The sequence below is a fragment of the Amblyomma maculatum genome, chromosome 1 (assembly GCF_055883805.1).
Source record: "Amblyomma maculatum isolate TAMU_Amacu chromosome 1, ASM5588380v1, whole genome shotgun sequence".
NCBI classification, from domain to species: Eukaryota; Metazoa; Arthropoda; class Arachnida; order Ixodida; family Ixodidae; genus Amblyomma; species Amblyomma maculatum.
The window spans coordinates 143,409,606-143,425,347 of record NC_139344.1 but is presented as its reverse complement, the minus strand read 5'-3'; the positions used below and the strand labels follow the sequence as shown (position 1 = coordinate 143,425,347).

At 48.1% G+C, this 15,742-nt stretch overlaps 1 protein-coding gene across 1 annotated transcript in view; it reads right to left on the bottom strand.

Moving 5' to 3' along the window:
- Positions 1 to 13,116: 13,116 nt before the first annotated feature.
- The window catches only part of LOC146204211 (uncharacterized), a 29,560-nt gene continuing 26,934 nt past the window's right edge, over positions 13,117 to 15,742 (bottom strand). The window contains exon 2 of the mRNA XM_084589158.1: positions 13,117 to 13,999. Within this exon, the coding sequence (XP_084445284.1) occupies positions 13,379 to 13,999 (621 nt within the window). The 3' untranslated portion in view covers positions 13,117 to 13,378. The remainder of the gene's footprint in view (positions 14,000 to 15,742) is intronic.

Here is a 15,742-nt window from a genome sequence, read left to right as displayed (position 1 = left end):
TATAAGAAAGTAATTACTCACTGGCATCCACCTAAGCGCAGTCATATGGCCACAAAGAATTTTTCTTTACCCACGAAGTATATGAGGAAGCTGTATAGCTTTCCTTTTTAGCCGTATGGCTGCGCTTAGGTGGACGTCAATGCGTAATTATTCACTTATTACAAATCTACTCCACCTTGGGGAACTTCCCTAAAATATTCGATTAGAACATATTTACCTGTGACACCTGTGTATGGGCCATCCAGCTGACAGCACAGCTGAGAAGACTGCAGGACATTGAAATGGCTCGGAATGTATGTGTTTGTATCGCCAAAATATTATAGTTATGGCTACTACGTTTCCTTCTAACGCGTGCGCAACATTTGGGCAATTCATAGCAGAATTCATTAACAAATAAAATTTTGCTTACGGGCTCCGCACCGTCAACATACCCTTCAGTGGCAGTGCCCGCATTCGTGCATGCGAACATTAAGCAACTCTCGGCCTTTTTAAAATGTTTTTGAGACGATGACCTTAAAGGCCCCCTCTGCCAGAAAATGCGGCGTTGCCCGTGTTAGAGCAAAAGAGGACGCGCATGGCTTTGGCAGGTAGTAGTTGGTAGATGACATAGCCGGGAACTGACTGATCAGCGGGTTGCTTGACACCACGAGACCACGTGACATGGCAGGGGCTACCAACTAGGGCAGCTGCTTCGAGATGAGAGAGTGTGATAGCGATAGAAACCACCGAAAACCTTGCATCTCGAGTCATACACGCTACGCCTGGGACGCGCTCGCACGGCAGTACGACTCGGGTGGCGTGGTACTGCGCGTAATGTGCTTATATAGCTTGCGACTGTATGATAATGAGTATGTGCGAGATAATAGAGTAAAAAATTAAGGGGTTAGTGATTAAGCGAGTCGCAAAGTGCACGTACGAGAACCTGAATTCGCAAGAGGCGACGCAGACGGAAACTAGTAACGTTGTCACGTCATGCCCTTTCTTGTCACGTCACACCATCAAATTTTTGGGGCAAATTGAGACTCTGCATGGGCATTCGTAGCCGCGTCGAAAGTAGGAAACTGCCGTCATCGCGCTTTAGGAATGAGAAGCTACGCCGCAAACAGCCGATTAAGACGGGTGCCTCCACGTTCTACCTGTCTGCACGTGAGCATTTCTAAGACGTTCTTTCTGTCGCCATATTTACTCTCTCAGTAGTGAATAAAAATATTGTCGCCAAATTGTAAGTGTTAGATTTTGCTTCGCATGAGTTAAATCTGTGCCAATGCGTCTAGACTGGCGCAATCGTGAGGTAAAAGTGCACCGAAATGTGCGCAGTGCTCATAAATGCCAGCTTGCTTGGTTGCCTTACGAAGCATCGTGTTTAGGGTGTCCCTATTCGCCTTCGTCAGCTGGAGATAGGGGGCGAAGTAGGTATCCCGCGACACGACCACACGAACGCGCGTATCAGACGCATGGCATCGCCCTCTTTGAGGCCTCGGTTTCTGTTAGATACGCTTCTAATCATAACTCAGTATCTGTTCGGTTGTAGTCTTGATCTTTGTGACGGCGGAGTGTGCCTTCCCGTCGGTCTGAAGTAGTAGGCCGAGGATTCTAACCTGCTGTGTTGGCTTGATGGCCGTTCCGTCGATGGTGACGATCACGTTCGGCGACAACTCTTTCTTGGATTTTCCCGGTTGGATTATAAGCAGCTCTGATTTCTGGGGAGCGCAGCTCAATCCGCACGACTTTGCGTATACTCGTGCACGGTCGTTGCCGCCTTCTGCAAGGCCTCTTCCATCCAGGCATCATACCCGGCTCGAGCCGTTCACACCGTAATATCGTCGGTGTAGAACGCGTGGTCCACGCCTTCAATTTGCTTGAGTAGATCGGGCAGGAGCAGGAGGGCCAGATTGAAGAGCAGGGGCGACAAGACCGATCCCTGTGGGGTGCCCCTATCACCGAGCTCGACAGGGTCCGACTTCTCCTCCCCTATCCTGATGGTCGCTGTTCGGCGCCCTATCGATTCAGCTCGCACTGACGGACAGGGGCCAGGAGTTTCAGGGAACATACGGGTCCCGCAACTAGGGAACCACCCCGTCTGGTGCCTGCATGCACCACCGAATTATTTCGGGCTGAATAAATGTTGATTCCTCCTCCTCCTAAATGCCCTCAATCTCGGTGAACCTTGTACTTCAAAGGCTTATTCACTTCGTAGAGGTTTGAAGCGCGTACTTTGTGTGTTCTAGCTCGACCTCTAAGATCACCAACACTCAAACTAAAAATGTCCCGCATCTTCAGCGCATGTAACATGTGTATCGAGGATTGTAGGTGCCGGAATATGGGTAACGTGAGGCAAAAGAGCGAGCCGCAGAGCCGCAGCATGTCAACAGTGATTGCTCGGAAGTAATTGCCAATTACAACAGTTTGGTGAGGGCGTGAACAAATTTGATTCGAAATTCCCTCGTGTCCTTTGACGGCCGAAACGAAGTGGCCAATCCGCACCATCCCCTGCGTCCTCTTTGTCATTTCCAAGGCCTAGATTGAGTGAATCCGCACCGAGGATCAAGAGGGAAACTCAAAGGACTCGAATAAAAGCACTGCCTTTGAGTCAGGCACCGCCCGCTTCCATGTCGCGTTCAAAGAGCGTGCGCAGGAATAGCGGCCGAGCAGTGCTCTGCCGAGTTGGTTTCGGGAAGCACTTAAATGCGCACCGCTGCCCCCAAGCTTTTGAAGATATGTCTGGCCAAAGCACCCATCCACTAACTTTGTCCAACTGTGCAAGAGCAACGGTGCACTTCAACTGCAAGACTAGTTTGCTGCAAGAAGTGACAGGTATTTCTTTGTCGGCCCCGAAAGTTCAAAAATTTCATAGTAAAATGAGATTTCGAGCTATGTGCTCTATTCTGGTAAAAATGTAGTGTGGAAGAGCGAATTACCTGAGCGAATTTATTTCTATAACTGTCGTGCTTGCTATAGTCTAAGTTCCAGAGTTTCCATGCTTGCGCATGTGACCTAATTATTTTGAACGGGCAATAAAATCGCTTCTGTTCATTGTAGTGTGTTGTCCTAACTGGCAGAGACATATTCTCGTAACATTGAAGAAAAGTATTTTCCGTGATATTACTTCATCCCCAATGTGGTACGGCGTTTCGCACACGTGTCCCGCGACGAGCGCCGACTCATTGTTTGTATCCTGGAACGTAGCGCTTACCCCGGGCTGCCCTTACTTATGTAATGACTGTGCTCTGCCTCCCTGACCCTCTTACCGTCGTTGCGGAAAGGTCTTCGTGGTCATCCCGCCAGGGCACTTACCTCCAAACCACTCTGGAAACTCTTGGCACATGTCTTCAAACGTTTCCTCTATTAGTGCCTAATGGCTGGCGGATGGACATACACGCTTTCGCGTTTACTTTAATTAGCCAAGCCATAAAACGAGAGAAAGAAGCGTGCATGACCAAAATAATGCGTGTTGCGCCGCGTCACACCGACAGGCCTCAGGTCAAAAAGCAGTTTTGGAAGATGCATCTACTATTGGTCCACTCACCTGTTTCTCTTATTGCTCTTACCAGTACATGTAGTCCGTAGGTTTAATTTAATAGGTGACCATGAACAATAGCCAGCATTCACTAAAAACATTGCTAGTTAGGGCATTCGGGGGCGCTACTTACAGAACATCCGGTGAGCGTACATGTTGGCCCAGGTACCATTTTCATGACGAAGAACTTCAATAAGATATTTATCTGTATCATACGCAGGGACTTGCACGCGGAATTCTTCCTTGAGGATGGTGAGATTGTTAGCTGTGATGTTTTTTTTTAGTGATGATTAACTACGAAGAATTTGGTCGTATCTCGCTTCTTTTCATTTCTTTTTTTTTTTCAAATACTCTCACGGTATCGTGGAAGATTCTACAGTTTCACATAATTGCGTAAAAAAAAAAAAAAAAAAAAAAAAAAAAAAAAAAAGAAGGAGGAGGCTTTGAACTGAAGCTAACACATCATTAGTCTGCTCGCCCTCTACATTATAGCGTTCGAACACGACCCGGAAGGCGACGTATCGCTGCAAAAGTATGCCCGACTCGAAATGCTTATTTTAAGCGGAAAGCATCGCGCCTGACACGATCAATCGCTACCGCCGTCCATCGTTAGGGACGATCGATCGGCACACATTGCATACACGTTGCCTTCCTCTGCGGCAGCAAAGGCTGCAAATAGTTCGCCGCTAACATTTGCGCTGCGTCGTTGCCGCGGGCTCTCTTCGCCAGCCTGCAACGACTTGGAACGACCTCGCGCCGTTGCGTGAGAGATTCCCAGGACTCCGAAAGAAAAAGTATCATCGCGGCCCGAAAACCCGCCGCGCTTCCCGTCATCTTCGAGTTTTAAATGTGCATTCTTTCGCGACAGGGGCTCGCGTTCCCGCCTCGCTTTGCTCTTCATTCTCGAGCAACAAATTTCTTCTATGGGGAAGGCACGAAGCCCGGCCGCGCTTACGCGTCGCCGCTTTTCTTCGGAGCGCGCTTCACTTTCGCTTTCCGTGAAGCTGCCGCCGCTTCGTCGCTTGACCCAATTTTCTTCTTTCAACCCAGGAAGGTGAAGACAGGAACCGAACGCTGCGGCGAGTCGCCTCCTCGGCGAGCGAGACGCGGCTCGTACGGAGGCGTGGGTAAAAAAGACGGCGGTGAACAAAAGCTGCCCTTGTAAAGCGCACGCGCCGCGCATAACCGGGAAGATGCGCGATGGTATCACTGCGGCTGTTGTTGCGGGTCGCCGCGCCGAAGCTGAGCTGAGGTCGCCCTCCCTACAGGGCCGCGCTGAAATGCTAATTGAGAATTAGAAAGTGACCATCGGTCTCCTGCATAGGTAATTTCGTTTTCCTTTTTGTGTGGGTGCTAGAGAGCTACTTTTCAACCGCTTAATGAGTACGCTAGGCTATGGCGAAGTGCATTTATCATTCGAATTGTGGACGATAGTGTCGTCAAGGTCAGCGCAGAGTTGATCGCACTTATCTAGAGAGATCGAGTGGTGCTTTGCGAAGGAAGTAAAGAGAAATTCTGAGGCAGGTAATGACTTCGACTGACTATACTTGCGCCCTATAGCGAATCCACAAATCCATTCTAACCGCACAGACGGAAGCGCATTCCCCCCTCCCAAAGCAGGTGCGTAAAGATTTGCTTTAATCCGACACTCGGCTCAAGTTCTCGAGACGGGTGTGGTCGACTCTGTACATTTGCATTTGCATAATGTGGGCATTTGTCACCTTCTAATGTATTGTCGCGTTAGCAAATGCGCTGCAGACGTTTGTTAACGTAACGGCGCAGAGAATATGGCAACGCATTAGTGTGTAACTTGAAACTGTGCGGCAAAATAATGCAATTACGCACTTCCATACAAATCTGCGAAAATAGCAATCATGCGGTGGGGACGTTATTTTATGCCGAGAATGGCTGCAGGATTTGAAGGAGGTTTGCTAAGTTCGGACTTCACTGACGTGAATAATTCATACCTTCTTCAATCCAAAGGTCTTCGACATCATGTCATCCTTGCATTCTTGGGTACCCAAATCAATACTACCTTTTGTCTATAGTAAAATTGTGTAATGTAGCGTTTTCGGAGCCGCCATTGTTTTTTTTTTTTTAACGCAAAAGCGCAAGCATGCACATAAAAATACCAAACTAAATATTCGACTGCGTAATAAAATAAATGCACAGCTTTCGATACCAAGTACGAGCATTGGTAATGCACACAAACCCTCCACTAATGAGTGCAATTCGCTCCTCTGAAACGTACTGCCGTACTACCTCATTTCTCATCATCTGTCCCAGCCTTCAATACGCCCTGATCCTAAAGAATTACTCACTGCTTGCCACTCCGCTAGTGTCGATCATGACTATTCGACTTTCGTTCACTTGTTTCTCAGTCTCTATCTGAGGATATTCTTTATGAATTTATTGGCAATAATTTCACTTTTAATTTGAACTGGGTGTTTCTAACGTTAATACATGCCCAGAAATATCGGACAGCTTCTAGAAGAGCTTTAAATGCATATATTGATTGGCTGATTGATTGATCGATCGATTAATCGATTGGTCGGTCGATCGGGCAGTGTAATTGTAGAATGACTGGTTGATTTACTGTCCGACTAAATTTCGTATGTGGCGCCTTTACTCCAAACTGGATAAGAATTTAAGACACTGGACACCGGCAATAAGCTGGGGCAGGAAATGTCTTCCACAGTGATTATAAAAGCTCAAGGAGCAGACAAAGCTTGGCAGAAAGGAAGAACAAAAGAGAGAAACGCTTGTTTTTTTTGCGATCTTAATTGTTTCATTGCGCCAAATTGTCTGGAGAAAGTAATCACGTAAGCTGAAGCAAGCAAAATTCGGTTGAACGGGCAGAGTTACAAGGATAGGTACACAGGTGGTTGTGAAGTAAATTATTCCACAGAGGAAACACTCGGGCAAAAGCAGTTTACGCTAGGCAAGATTGCTCAACCGTTCGAGGTCAGCGTCACGCAAATATACTAGCGCGAGCCGTGTCGTCCAATTTGCAACACTGAGTCACTGGCACCTGAAGGATAAAATTGCCAACTCGCACTCTCGGCTTGTTTTACCGGCAACCCCCTATTGCAACGCGTTTTTTCTCTGCATCCGCCGCTATAATCTATACATGCTTGACTCGCATGTTGATTACATTCATGAATTTTAGCTGCCTGCGAGGAGCATTTCATGTTGCGTTCAGAAATATGAATAACACTTCGGACTGCGCGGAGTCACTGTTGTGATAATGGAGTAATTACTCATTACCATTCACCCAATAGCAGTCATACGGCTACAAAAGAGGGAGCTTCCTCAGAAACTTTGCCCCTGCAGTGAAGAAACATTCGTCGTGGGCATGGATTTGAACACGGGGCGACCGGTTCAAGAGTCGGTCATTCTATCACTTCTAAGAACTACGTCTGTATAGCTTTCCTCTGTAGACTTATGGCAGCGCTTGGTTGTATGCCAGTGAGTAATTGCTCCATTTTCACAAATTTTAGTCCACCTTGGGGGATCTCGCTAAATACTGGACTAAGTTAATGTTGTATGTACTTCGAATTCTCTGTTCGTTGCCTCATAAAAGAGCCAAGAAAAAACAAATTGACGAAAACTTTGACTCCCGGCATCTCGCCGGATCTAGACATGTGCGTCTTCTTCCAGTCCCCTTCATCTCACTCGCCCGAATCTCCCAGGCGGCGACTTAATACAACTGTACGACGTATTTTCTCCGCCGGCATCGTGGTAGTCGTCACAGAAAGCTTGCACCTGAGGCTGCAGCCAAATGACAGCTTTGAATCAACCTATGCAGGGATAGCTAGTCTTTGTTCTCAAAAATGCGCCAATATCCGTGGTCACTTGACTGGTGGGTCTGGGATCCTCGAGTGCACATTCATGGTGCGGGAAGCAGGGAGCGCGGCGCGGTATATATTTCCTCCTATTTCGTGATCGCCCTGGAACCGGACGGAAAGACTAGCGGTTTAACGGGAAACTCGCACCGCCCCTTCGCACTGTGGAAAATCCCTACACGGTGGCGGGAAGTGCCGAGCCAGCTTTTATGTGGGGCGAAGCGCGCGGCCCGTTGCTACGGCTCTTTCGCTTGGTGCGCGCGGGTGAACCCATGCATGCTCCAGGCGGCTGAATGAAAGTGCGACGCGATCTATGAGGGCGCGCGCTCACACGACAACAAACTGTCCCCCCGCACGAGACGCTGGCCCAGTTCACCGCTGGTAGCCGCGCGTGCGTGCAGCAGCGCACCACGGCCATCGCCTAGGCGGAGGCTAAGCCCGCTAATTTTCATGCGCAGTGCGTGCGCTTGGGTAAGTGCGCATAACCTGGTCGAAGACCCCCCTCTCCTTTTGTGTTCGTGCCTTGGTACAGCGGCGATATCAGTACCTAGCGGAGCGCCACGGTAACGACGCTCTTGGGCCTTAGCGCTGACTCGCTCGGCCACCCCTCATTTGCACCCCGCGTGTGTGTGAACGGGCGTTTATAAAACCGCGTCAACGAGCAGCCTGTGCTTGCTAGTCTGAGCAGTCGGCTGCTGCATTTTGAATAGACAATCTCGTTCCCTTCTTCTCACGTGTAATTCCAAATGCATGAGCAAAATGTTTACGGAAACGAGGCATCGGCCGACCGTGCGCGCTGACGGGTTCTCTCCGCGCTGCCGTGTAACTTAGTCATAAGGATCACTTCATCGGCGTGCTTGGATTTATCGGAGAATAGCTTTTTTTTTTTCTTTTTTGCACCTGCTGGCAAAGTAGAAGACAACAACGGTAGGGGAGAATTCATTCAGGATAGAAATACATGTTATCAAGGAGCGTTCTGGGGTGGCGGCAGCAACATCAAAAACCAAGCATCGCTAATATTAATTAGTGTGTGTCCAGAATCTGGTACGTTCAGTTTAGTTTACTTTGTTTTTATAGTTGAATGCGAAGAAACGGGCGGAAATAGAAGCATTAGTTGCAATCGCATGTATGCACTACATGAAAAATTAGAGCCACTCAGAGAGAAAATGTCGAAATCCTTCACTGCGGAACGAAAGTTTTTAATATCTGCTGAATTGCCGAATTCAACTTTCACCTTGAAATTGGTGATATGTAACATATTTGTACTTGTTTTGTAAAGCGCACGTGCGTAGAGTGAGTATCTCAGAATTTTTCTTTGTCGACGCTGCGGTGGAGCGTGAGTGATATTCTGGCTGTTCACGTGTAACGCTAGCCGATGCCAGCTCAGGCATTGAGCTTACTTTATAAGTTGCGCTGACAGTGCACTGTCTTGTTGCAGTGGGAAGTGTTATTTGTGTCACCGAAAGGCTAACGGTTGAATGTTCCCACAGGCATGAGTTCGAAATCACTCGTTACACGACCAACATGCAGCCGCCGGAGACATAGGTGGCTGCCCTTATACAAGCTCTGGCCGCACTCCTAATAGGCAGTCTACTTTTGCCAGAAATGGGTTGCCCAACAGGGGTCTGCTTCTAAGCCCTGTCAGGTGGCTCTTGAAAGAAAATACGTAATACTGAGAAAGGTGGGGATGAGATTTCTTGCCACCTGCGAGATTGCGAACGACCGAGAAGCTCAACATAACCCTGTTACAGGGCCGGCCTACAGAAGCAAACCCCTTTGGTTATATACTTTTGACGCAAAATACACTTTCCTATATCGCCTTGCACTTGGCGCTCCGTCCTTCGCAAAGTGTTTTCTTTTGTCTTTTTTATTTTTGCCACAAGTGAGAAATTATGCCTTAATTTGTGGCATTAGGCGCCTCCTTTGCCGCACAGTAGACGTCTCGAACATTTCCCTTACCTTGTGCGCTTCAGTGCGTGTTACATTATGTGAGGAATTTGAAATTTCATGGTTCATTCTGCAGAGAGGAAAGAATTTCCAAGGCACAGCTTTTCAGCCAGCCGCTGTGTTGAGCTCCGTTGCATGGGTATTGCAGGAAACTAAGCGGGGCAGGGTAAGGAGAATAATTCTCTCCTCCGTGTTTGCATTTTTTTTTTATTCGCCGGTTCAGTGATCGAGTGCGGCTCAGCTCAAGCACCAACTAAAGCAACCGAGTTTTCCTGACGTCACGTGTGCCTCGGCACTAGATTACAGCAGCGGTCGGTGCCTTCACTGCGCTTGCTGGCGTTCTGTCTGAGCTGCCATTAGCCGCAGAGGAAGCCTCTACGCAGCAGTCCAGGGCGGTTCACGGTGCCAGCCGCGATTCCAGCGCGCCCGTGCCAATGGGTCTCGAAAGCGGCGCGTGGGGGTGAGCCAGGAGTGCCGTTTCGACTCGTCAAGGCGCGAATTCGCGTCCTGCCGAAGCGTGTCACCAGGAGTTTTCTCACGGGGCGCCAATGACAGGGCTGCGGAGCTGCTGACCTCTTTCCTGCTCTTTTTTTTGCTTCTCCCGCTACGTCCAAAGGCAGCCGGCTGAAACCTTGCCTTGAAGGCCAACGGCCTTGAACACGCCTTCCAGGCAAACACGCCTCCCAGGCACACCCCAGCAGTGCGCCCGCGCTTTTGCCACTCCGAACGATTTGGAACCCACAGACCACTTCGCGGCAGCTTCCACGCTTACGTTGGCGGTCGCAGATGAAACAGAAGATTCTGCACCAATGCTGCTACAGGCTCACTTAATTTTACCTGGCAACACGCGAGACGCGTGCCCTTTTCGCGGAAACTGCGATCATAACAGTAACGCCCACACCGAAGCTTGTTAGTGCGGCCCTGAATGCAGCACCATTAACGTAAACAACCTGGAACCCGCACTCAGGCTAAGTTGTGAGAAAACACCACACAGGTGCGGACATTTACAAGAATCATACGCTCCGGCCTGTGTTGTGGCGAAGCGCCAAAAGTACATTTATTCCCTTTTATTTTGGCTACACGTCCTTGCAGACTCTATTTTGTTCCAGCATCGCTTTTCGGCTTGACTTTCAGGAAACTCTCTGCGTTAGCTCACGAAAGGATGTGGAAGGTGTGCTCTGGAGAAAGCTATCCCGATTCGACATTTCGAAAAAGAAAAAAAAAAAAAGAAAAGCTTGTGGTGGAGGCGATATCGGGGCGCAAACATTGAAGAGGCGGCGCCACAGAAGGTGATCCGATTCGGCGATTGCGGAAAAAGAAGAGCGGGACTAGCATTACACGGGAAGAGGACGCTTAATTTTCTCTCGGCTGCGTTTTTTTTTTTTTTTTCAGTGCCTTCTGCTGAATATACTAGCGAGCTTCGGGTGTACGTTCCGCGTGGAATACCTGAGATAACTCCTGAGGGAGTGGTTGCTATAGGCGGTCAGCCTTCCTTGTTTCCACTTATACCTTCAAGGCCGGCTATCGGTTAGAGCCCAGTTGTGCGTCCTGTAATTAGCGCAGCCAGTAACGGATTTGTGCCTGCGTTGCAAGATGAAAGGAAGGGGAAGTTGTTTCAAGCTCCTTCAGGGCCAGTGAAATAGCCCAAGTTGTGCCTCCCCCTGCGCTCAATTGATATTTTGGCAGTTGATTGCAGATGCTGCTGGACGCAGCTTTGCGCGGCTGCGTAGAATTTTAGTGCCCATATTCGTGAAGCGTGTCTCAGGTTAAGTCGAAGCGTGATTGGCCGTCTCGAAAAGATTGGTCCATGACCCGTCACAAGGCAGTCCATTCAAGTGATAGAAAACAAAAAGAGCAAGCTAGTCACTAGTCACGAACCGGTCGTATGTTGGAAGGGCTCGAAGGATGTCAGTTCTCAGTGACTAGAGCGTCGAGCCCTTTGGTGCTTTTAGATTTGGACATTTTCTGGAAACGAGTTCGCGCACATAGTTTTTTTTTTCATATATTGTATTACTTCATAATAACAATCAATATACGCACACATATCTCTCGACAAGCTTTTAGTTTCTCGCTGTTATTTTTAAAAATGCGCCCCATTTGTTTATGGCAGTCAGGCTGATATTATTTATGAGCGCATGAGGAAGAAACTTCAGAAGCCAAATTTTATTACGCATTGGAAGTTCAGACCATTTCTATCAATATGCCCATAAATATATCTTATAATATACCTAAGCTGCCTGACTGTTATTTATAAAACAAAAACATAGTCAATTGGTTTTTTATGGTAGATTTATCTGCTCGCAGGGAGCGCAGGAAAAGCTAGCGAAATTTGCCACGCATAGGATGCCTAGACTATTCTCATCAACATGTGCATAGCAGTATCTTATAATATTTCATCGTTGTCTCACGATTAAAAAGTGTCCCAGAACCCAGGGCCTGCAATGTGCAAAGAAAAGCCGTGCCCCAAGCTTCCGCTGGCTGTCAATGTCGCGACGTTCGTAGACGCTGGCGATGTGCAATGCGACGCTTGAGCTGATTGACGGTGACCCCTTAGAAATCACGACAACAAACAGCGCACTCGCAATTTCCGAGTCTGGTGAGTATACATTTCATCTAGCAGACAAGGGACAGACCGAACCAAAACAGCACGAAACGATCGAAGGATGAAAGGGAAGCATCCGCCTGTTAGCCGACTTTTCTACAATAATACTTACATGCGTCTCGATCCACACAAAGACGTTACTTGTCGAAGCGTTAGCTAGTGGACTGATGCTTGCTCTTCTCACCGATTGGTAGCTTCGTGCCTGGAAAAGCCATTACGCGCGAGAAAGGCGTTCTCGTTACGCTGTAGTGTTACCAACCTGCTCACTCGCTATAGTCTTTGCGCGGTCATCAACGCAAAATGATTTCCCCTGAACGGCTCCAGAACACATTTGATCTTGCGCCGTGGCCTAAGTATATTTTGAGAACGGCACTATATATTCTGCAAAATGCGAGTTAGTTCCTTCCGCATGGTGAGCGTTGCTCGACTTACAAAGTGAAAATACCCCTAGGCACGCTAACAAGTCTCCTGAATTGCTACCTGTTGACTGAAAGGCCTCTTGAAGGAAGCCTTAAACAGTACCAAACTCGAAGAGAAATGAAGCTCTTGCAAGTCGTGAGCGCGGTCTTTAGGAAGTTCTTGCGTACACGGCTCGTGCGAGCACAGCAGCGCGGTAAATGTCCGCACCTTTTGAGATTGATTTTGTAACCGCAGCTTGGTACCTTAAATAAAATACCTGGTATTGGCATTTCAGCAGCTTTTTCTGTCCTTCTCTTTCTCACTTTGAGTAACCGGAAGTGCTTTTTTGTTTCTTATTACGATGCTTGCCTCCATACGTCAGCTAACACGCTCGATGTTTTTCCTGCTCCAAACGAACGGGAAAACCATCAATTACTCAAAGCCTTTGCAGCCCTTTGAATTCAACAGGGACATAATTTATCGTTGAAAGCGAGTGAATAGTGATCATGTTGACATATGTAAGTATGCAGGCCTGTGCAGGCGCCCCGTCAGCTGTTCGGCGGAAATCTGGCTGGTCGGGAGGCGAGTTAGCGAAAAGACACGAGACTTTGGTCAGATCGTCAGTCTTTTCTCTCCCTTGGAAATAGCGAGGGAAACTGAAATAAAACCTTACACTTTCTATGTAATCTAGGTATACTCCAAATATTTGAACAGGTAACAGGCATAACTGGCTGTCGAGAACCGAAACAGGAAAACAGGGTTTTCTGGCCGAGGCCTTTGAGGTAAACAACCACGCCGATGTAGCATGATTCGGCAACGAAGGGGTAACATTGCAGCAGCTCTTTCAGGCGGATCGCCTTCAATTACATAGCTATCGAACAAGTTAGGTTCACCTCGAATTTATTCGTACAGGGGGCGCCTATAGCGTTGGCCGGCAAAGTGATGGTGACCACTGGCATCGAAGCACATGTTTCGTTCAGCATTGCCGCCCGCCTCGCGCCGAGTGAATCCGGCAGTGTAGAGCGCGAGCCCAGGCCCGAAGTGGAGTGTTGCAGGCAGCTGGACCTGTCAGAATCTCCCCATCGCACCGTACATCATACCCCATGGTCTGTACGGTTTCCAACTGTAACCAAAGCCGTACGGCCCGTATCCGAATCCGTAATACGGGAAGGTTGTGTACGAGACGGTCTTCAAGTACGTAAACCGCGGTGACGACTTGGCTCTCGCCGAGCGGCTGACAGAACCGCTGCTCGCAGCTGTGGCAAACCGAGGCACATGAAGGGGCCTTTTCCTTGCAGGAGCAGCCGGAGGCCTGCGGCCCCTCGCGGGCCGCGGTTCGAATCCCAAGCTAGGTTTGGTCTGCATGCGCAGCTTCGTCACCACCAAGTCCGTCCAGACAGCGGTCTCCTCGGAATCCGGCGGACTGCCGATGTAGCTGACACCGAAGTCGCCTGCACCGGCTTTTTCCAGGGCACCACCTCGGGGCGCTGCGCGGCGTCGGCTCGTGCCCACGACCTCCGGAGGACTGCTTTCCGCCATGTGCAGGACGCCCGTGGCAGTGTAACTGCTGCTGCCGACGTTCCGCGCAGCCACACCTGCCGTCAGCACCCCGCCTGGCGCGACGGGGACGTATCGGCTCGCTGCCAGCGCCATGGTCTGCACAGCTGCGAACCATGCAGCGGCGGAAAACTGCGTAGATAACACAGAGCCGCCGTCTTACGAGACCACCCCCAGAATTCTCGAACTGTACTGCGTGCTAATGACGGGAGCTGTTGTTCATGTCTGTGAACACATAATTCTTTCAGCGCAAGCACATTCATTCGTATCTGTTTCAGCGCATAAAAACCGAGTACATTCGTTGTGAGAACTGCCGCTTCCTATCTCAGCTTCGAATTATTGAACTTCTACAGAAGCCTGTCATCTCTTGCAAATGTCTTTTTAGGAAGAAAGCAGTTTAATAAAATACACATTAGCGTTGATCTGAGTGGCCTGAGAAGATTGAGAATTTAGGCAACGAATATATACCCATTTCCTCCGCCTTTTTTCCTTCAGCGATATTTTTTCTTTTTTTTGCAAGAATACCCTGAACATTTTCATTTTTAATGAATAAAGTCCCTGAAATGCAATCCACAGACAGGACAGCATCCCTTCCACCAGTCGCCTCTCCTAATTAGTGCACTTCGCTTATTTATTAGTTTATTCAAACAGTCTCAAACACCGTTAATGCGGGGTTATTAGATCCCTACGGAGTAGGTGTGGCAATATGTTGATGCATCCAGAATATGGGGGCTCAACTATACACACCTACATAAATAAACAACACTATTTGGATGCTGGGAAAAAACAAATACAGGTAATTTGGTAAACAGATACAGGCATGTCAACAAAATACGATACGAAAATATTTCAGTCTAATCCTCACCGCACTTTGATTACGAGTAGCCTATTCATTTAAGCAGAATGGACACCTTTCTCTTACGGGAGCTTCCACGGAGCAGGAGGAAACATTTCACTGGGTCCTCTGGGCACGCGCTTTCAGGGTCGTTGTCGTACGTTAGTCATACACAATGATCGGCCAATAACTGGTGGGGCGCAGAGAGCTTTTCGGGTGTGTAATTTACCTGACCAAAAACAAAATAATAGGAAGGCAAGTGAAAGCACAACAAAACAACACATAAACCAGGCAACTGAAGAGAGAGGGGAAAAAAAAGTCACAACGCACGCGGGAGAGCAGCACTATAAGGACTACAGTTAAGTAACATTTTGAAAATTTTGCAAGGCAACTGATTAGATTCTAGTAAGAAATTTCAAATGGCACATACCCGCGAGGGGGATTGGCCACACATGGGAAGAAGCCTGGCATCAAAGCGCCGAATTTAGGAGGCAAGAAAGAAAGTATAATAAAAGGAGAAAATATTTGCATTCCGAAATGTAAAGCATAGCTTAACCTGCTGACTGGCAACCTTATGTAAATGGTGACGTAGCTATCATTCTTATCTCCTATTTCGATATTTACTGAGCATGCTTGTTCCAAGCTCCCCTGGACAGCATGGAGAGAATTCCTGCAGATTACGTTAACGTCCTGAACGCCATCAAATGATTGAATGTCCCATGTAGGTCCCAGTAGGGTATTTATCAATCATTTTTAGGCCACACAGGCAAGATATGGAAACACAGGCAAAGATATATTGCTCTCTATAGTGACCCAGAAATGGTGTCCACGAACGAAGCATGTTTATTAAAACACTAACAAGAAGGAAACAGCCGTCCGAGCTCCAGAGAGGTAATTCCAGGATCTAAAATTTTAGTAAGAAGTAGAAAATAAATGTTGTCACTAGAAGCGATGAGATGAGTATGTCTAATTATCAATTTTGTCTTTTTAAATAATAAGAGAATGAAGAAAAAAAGAAAAGATCCGCTGCTGCATCTGCC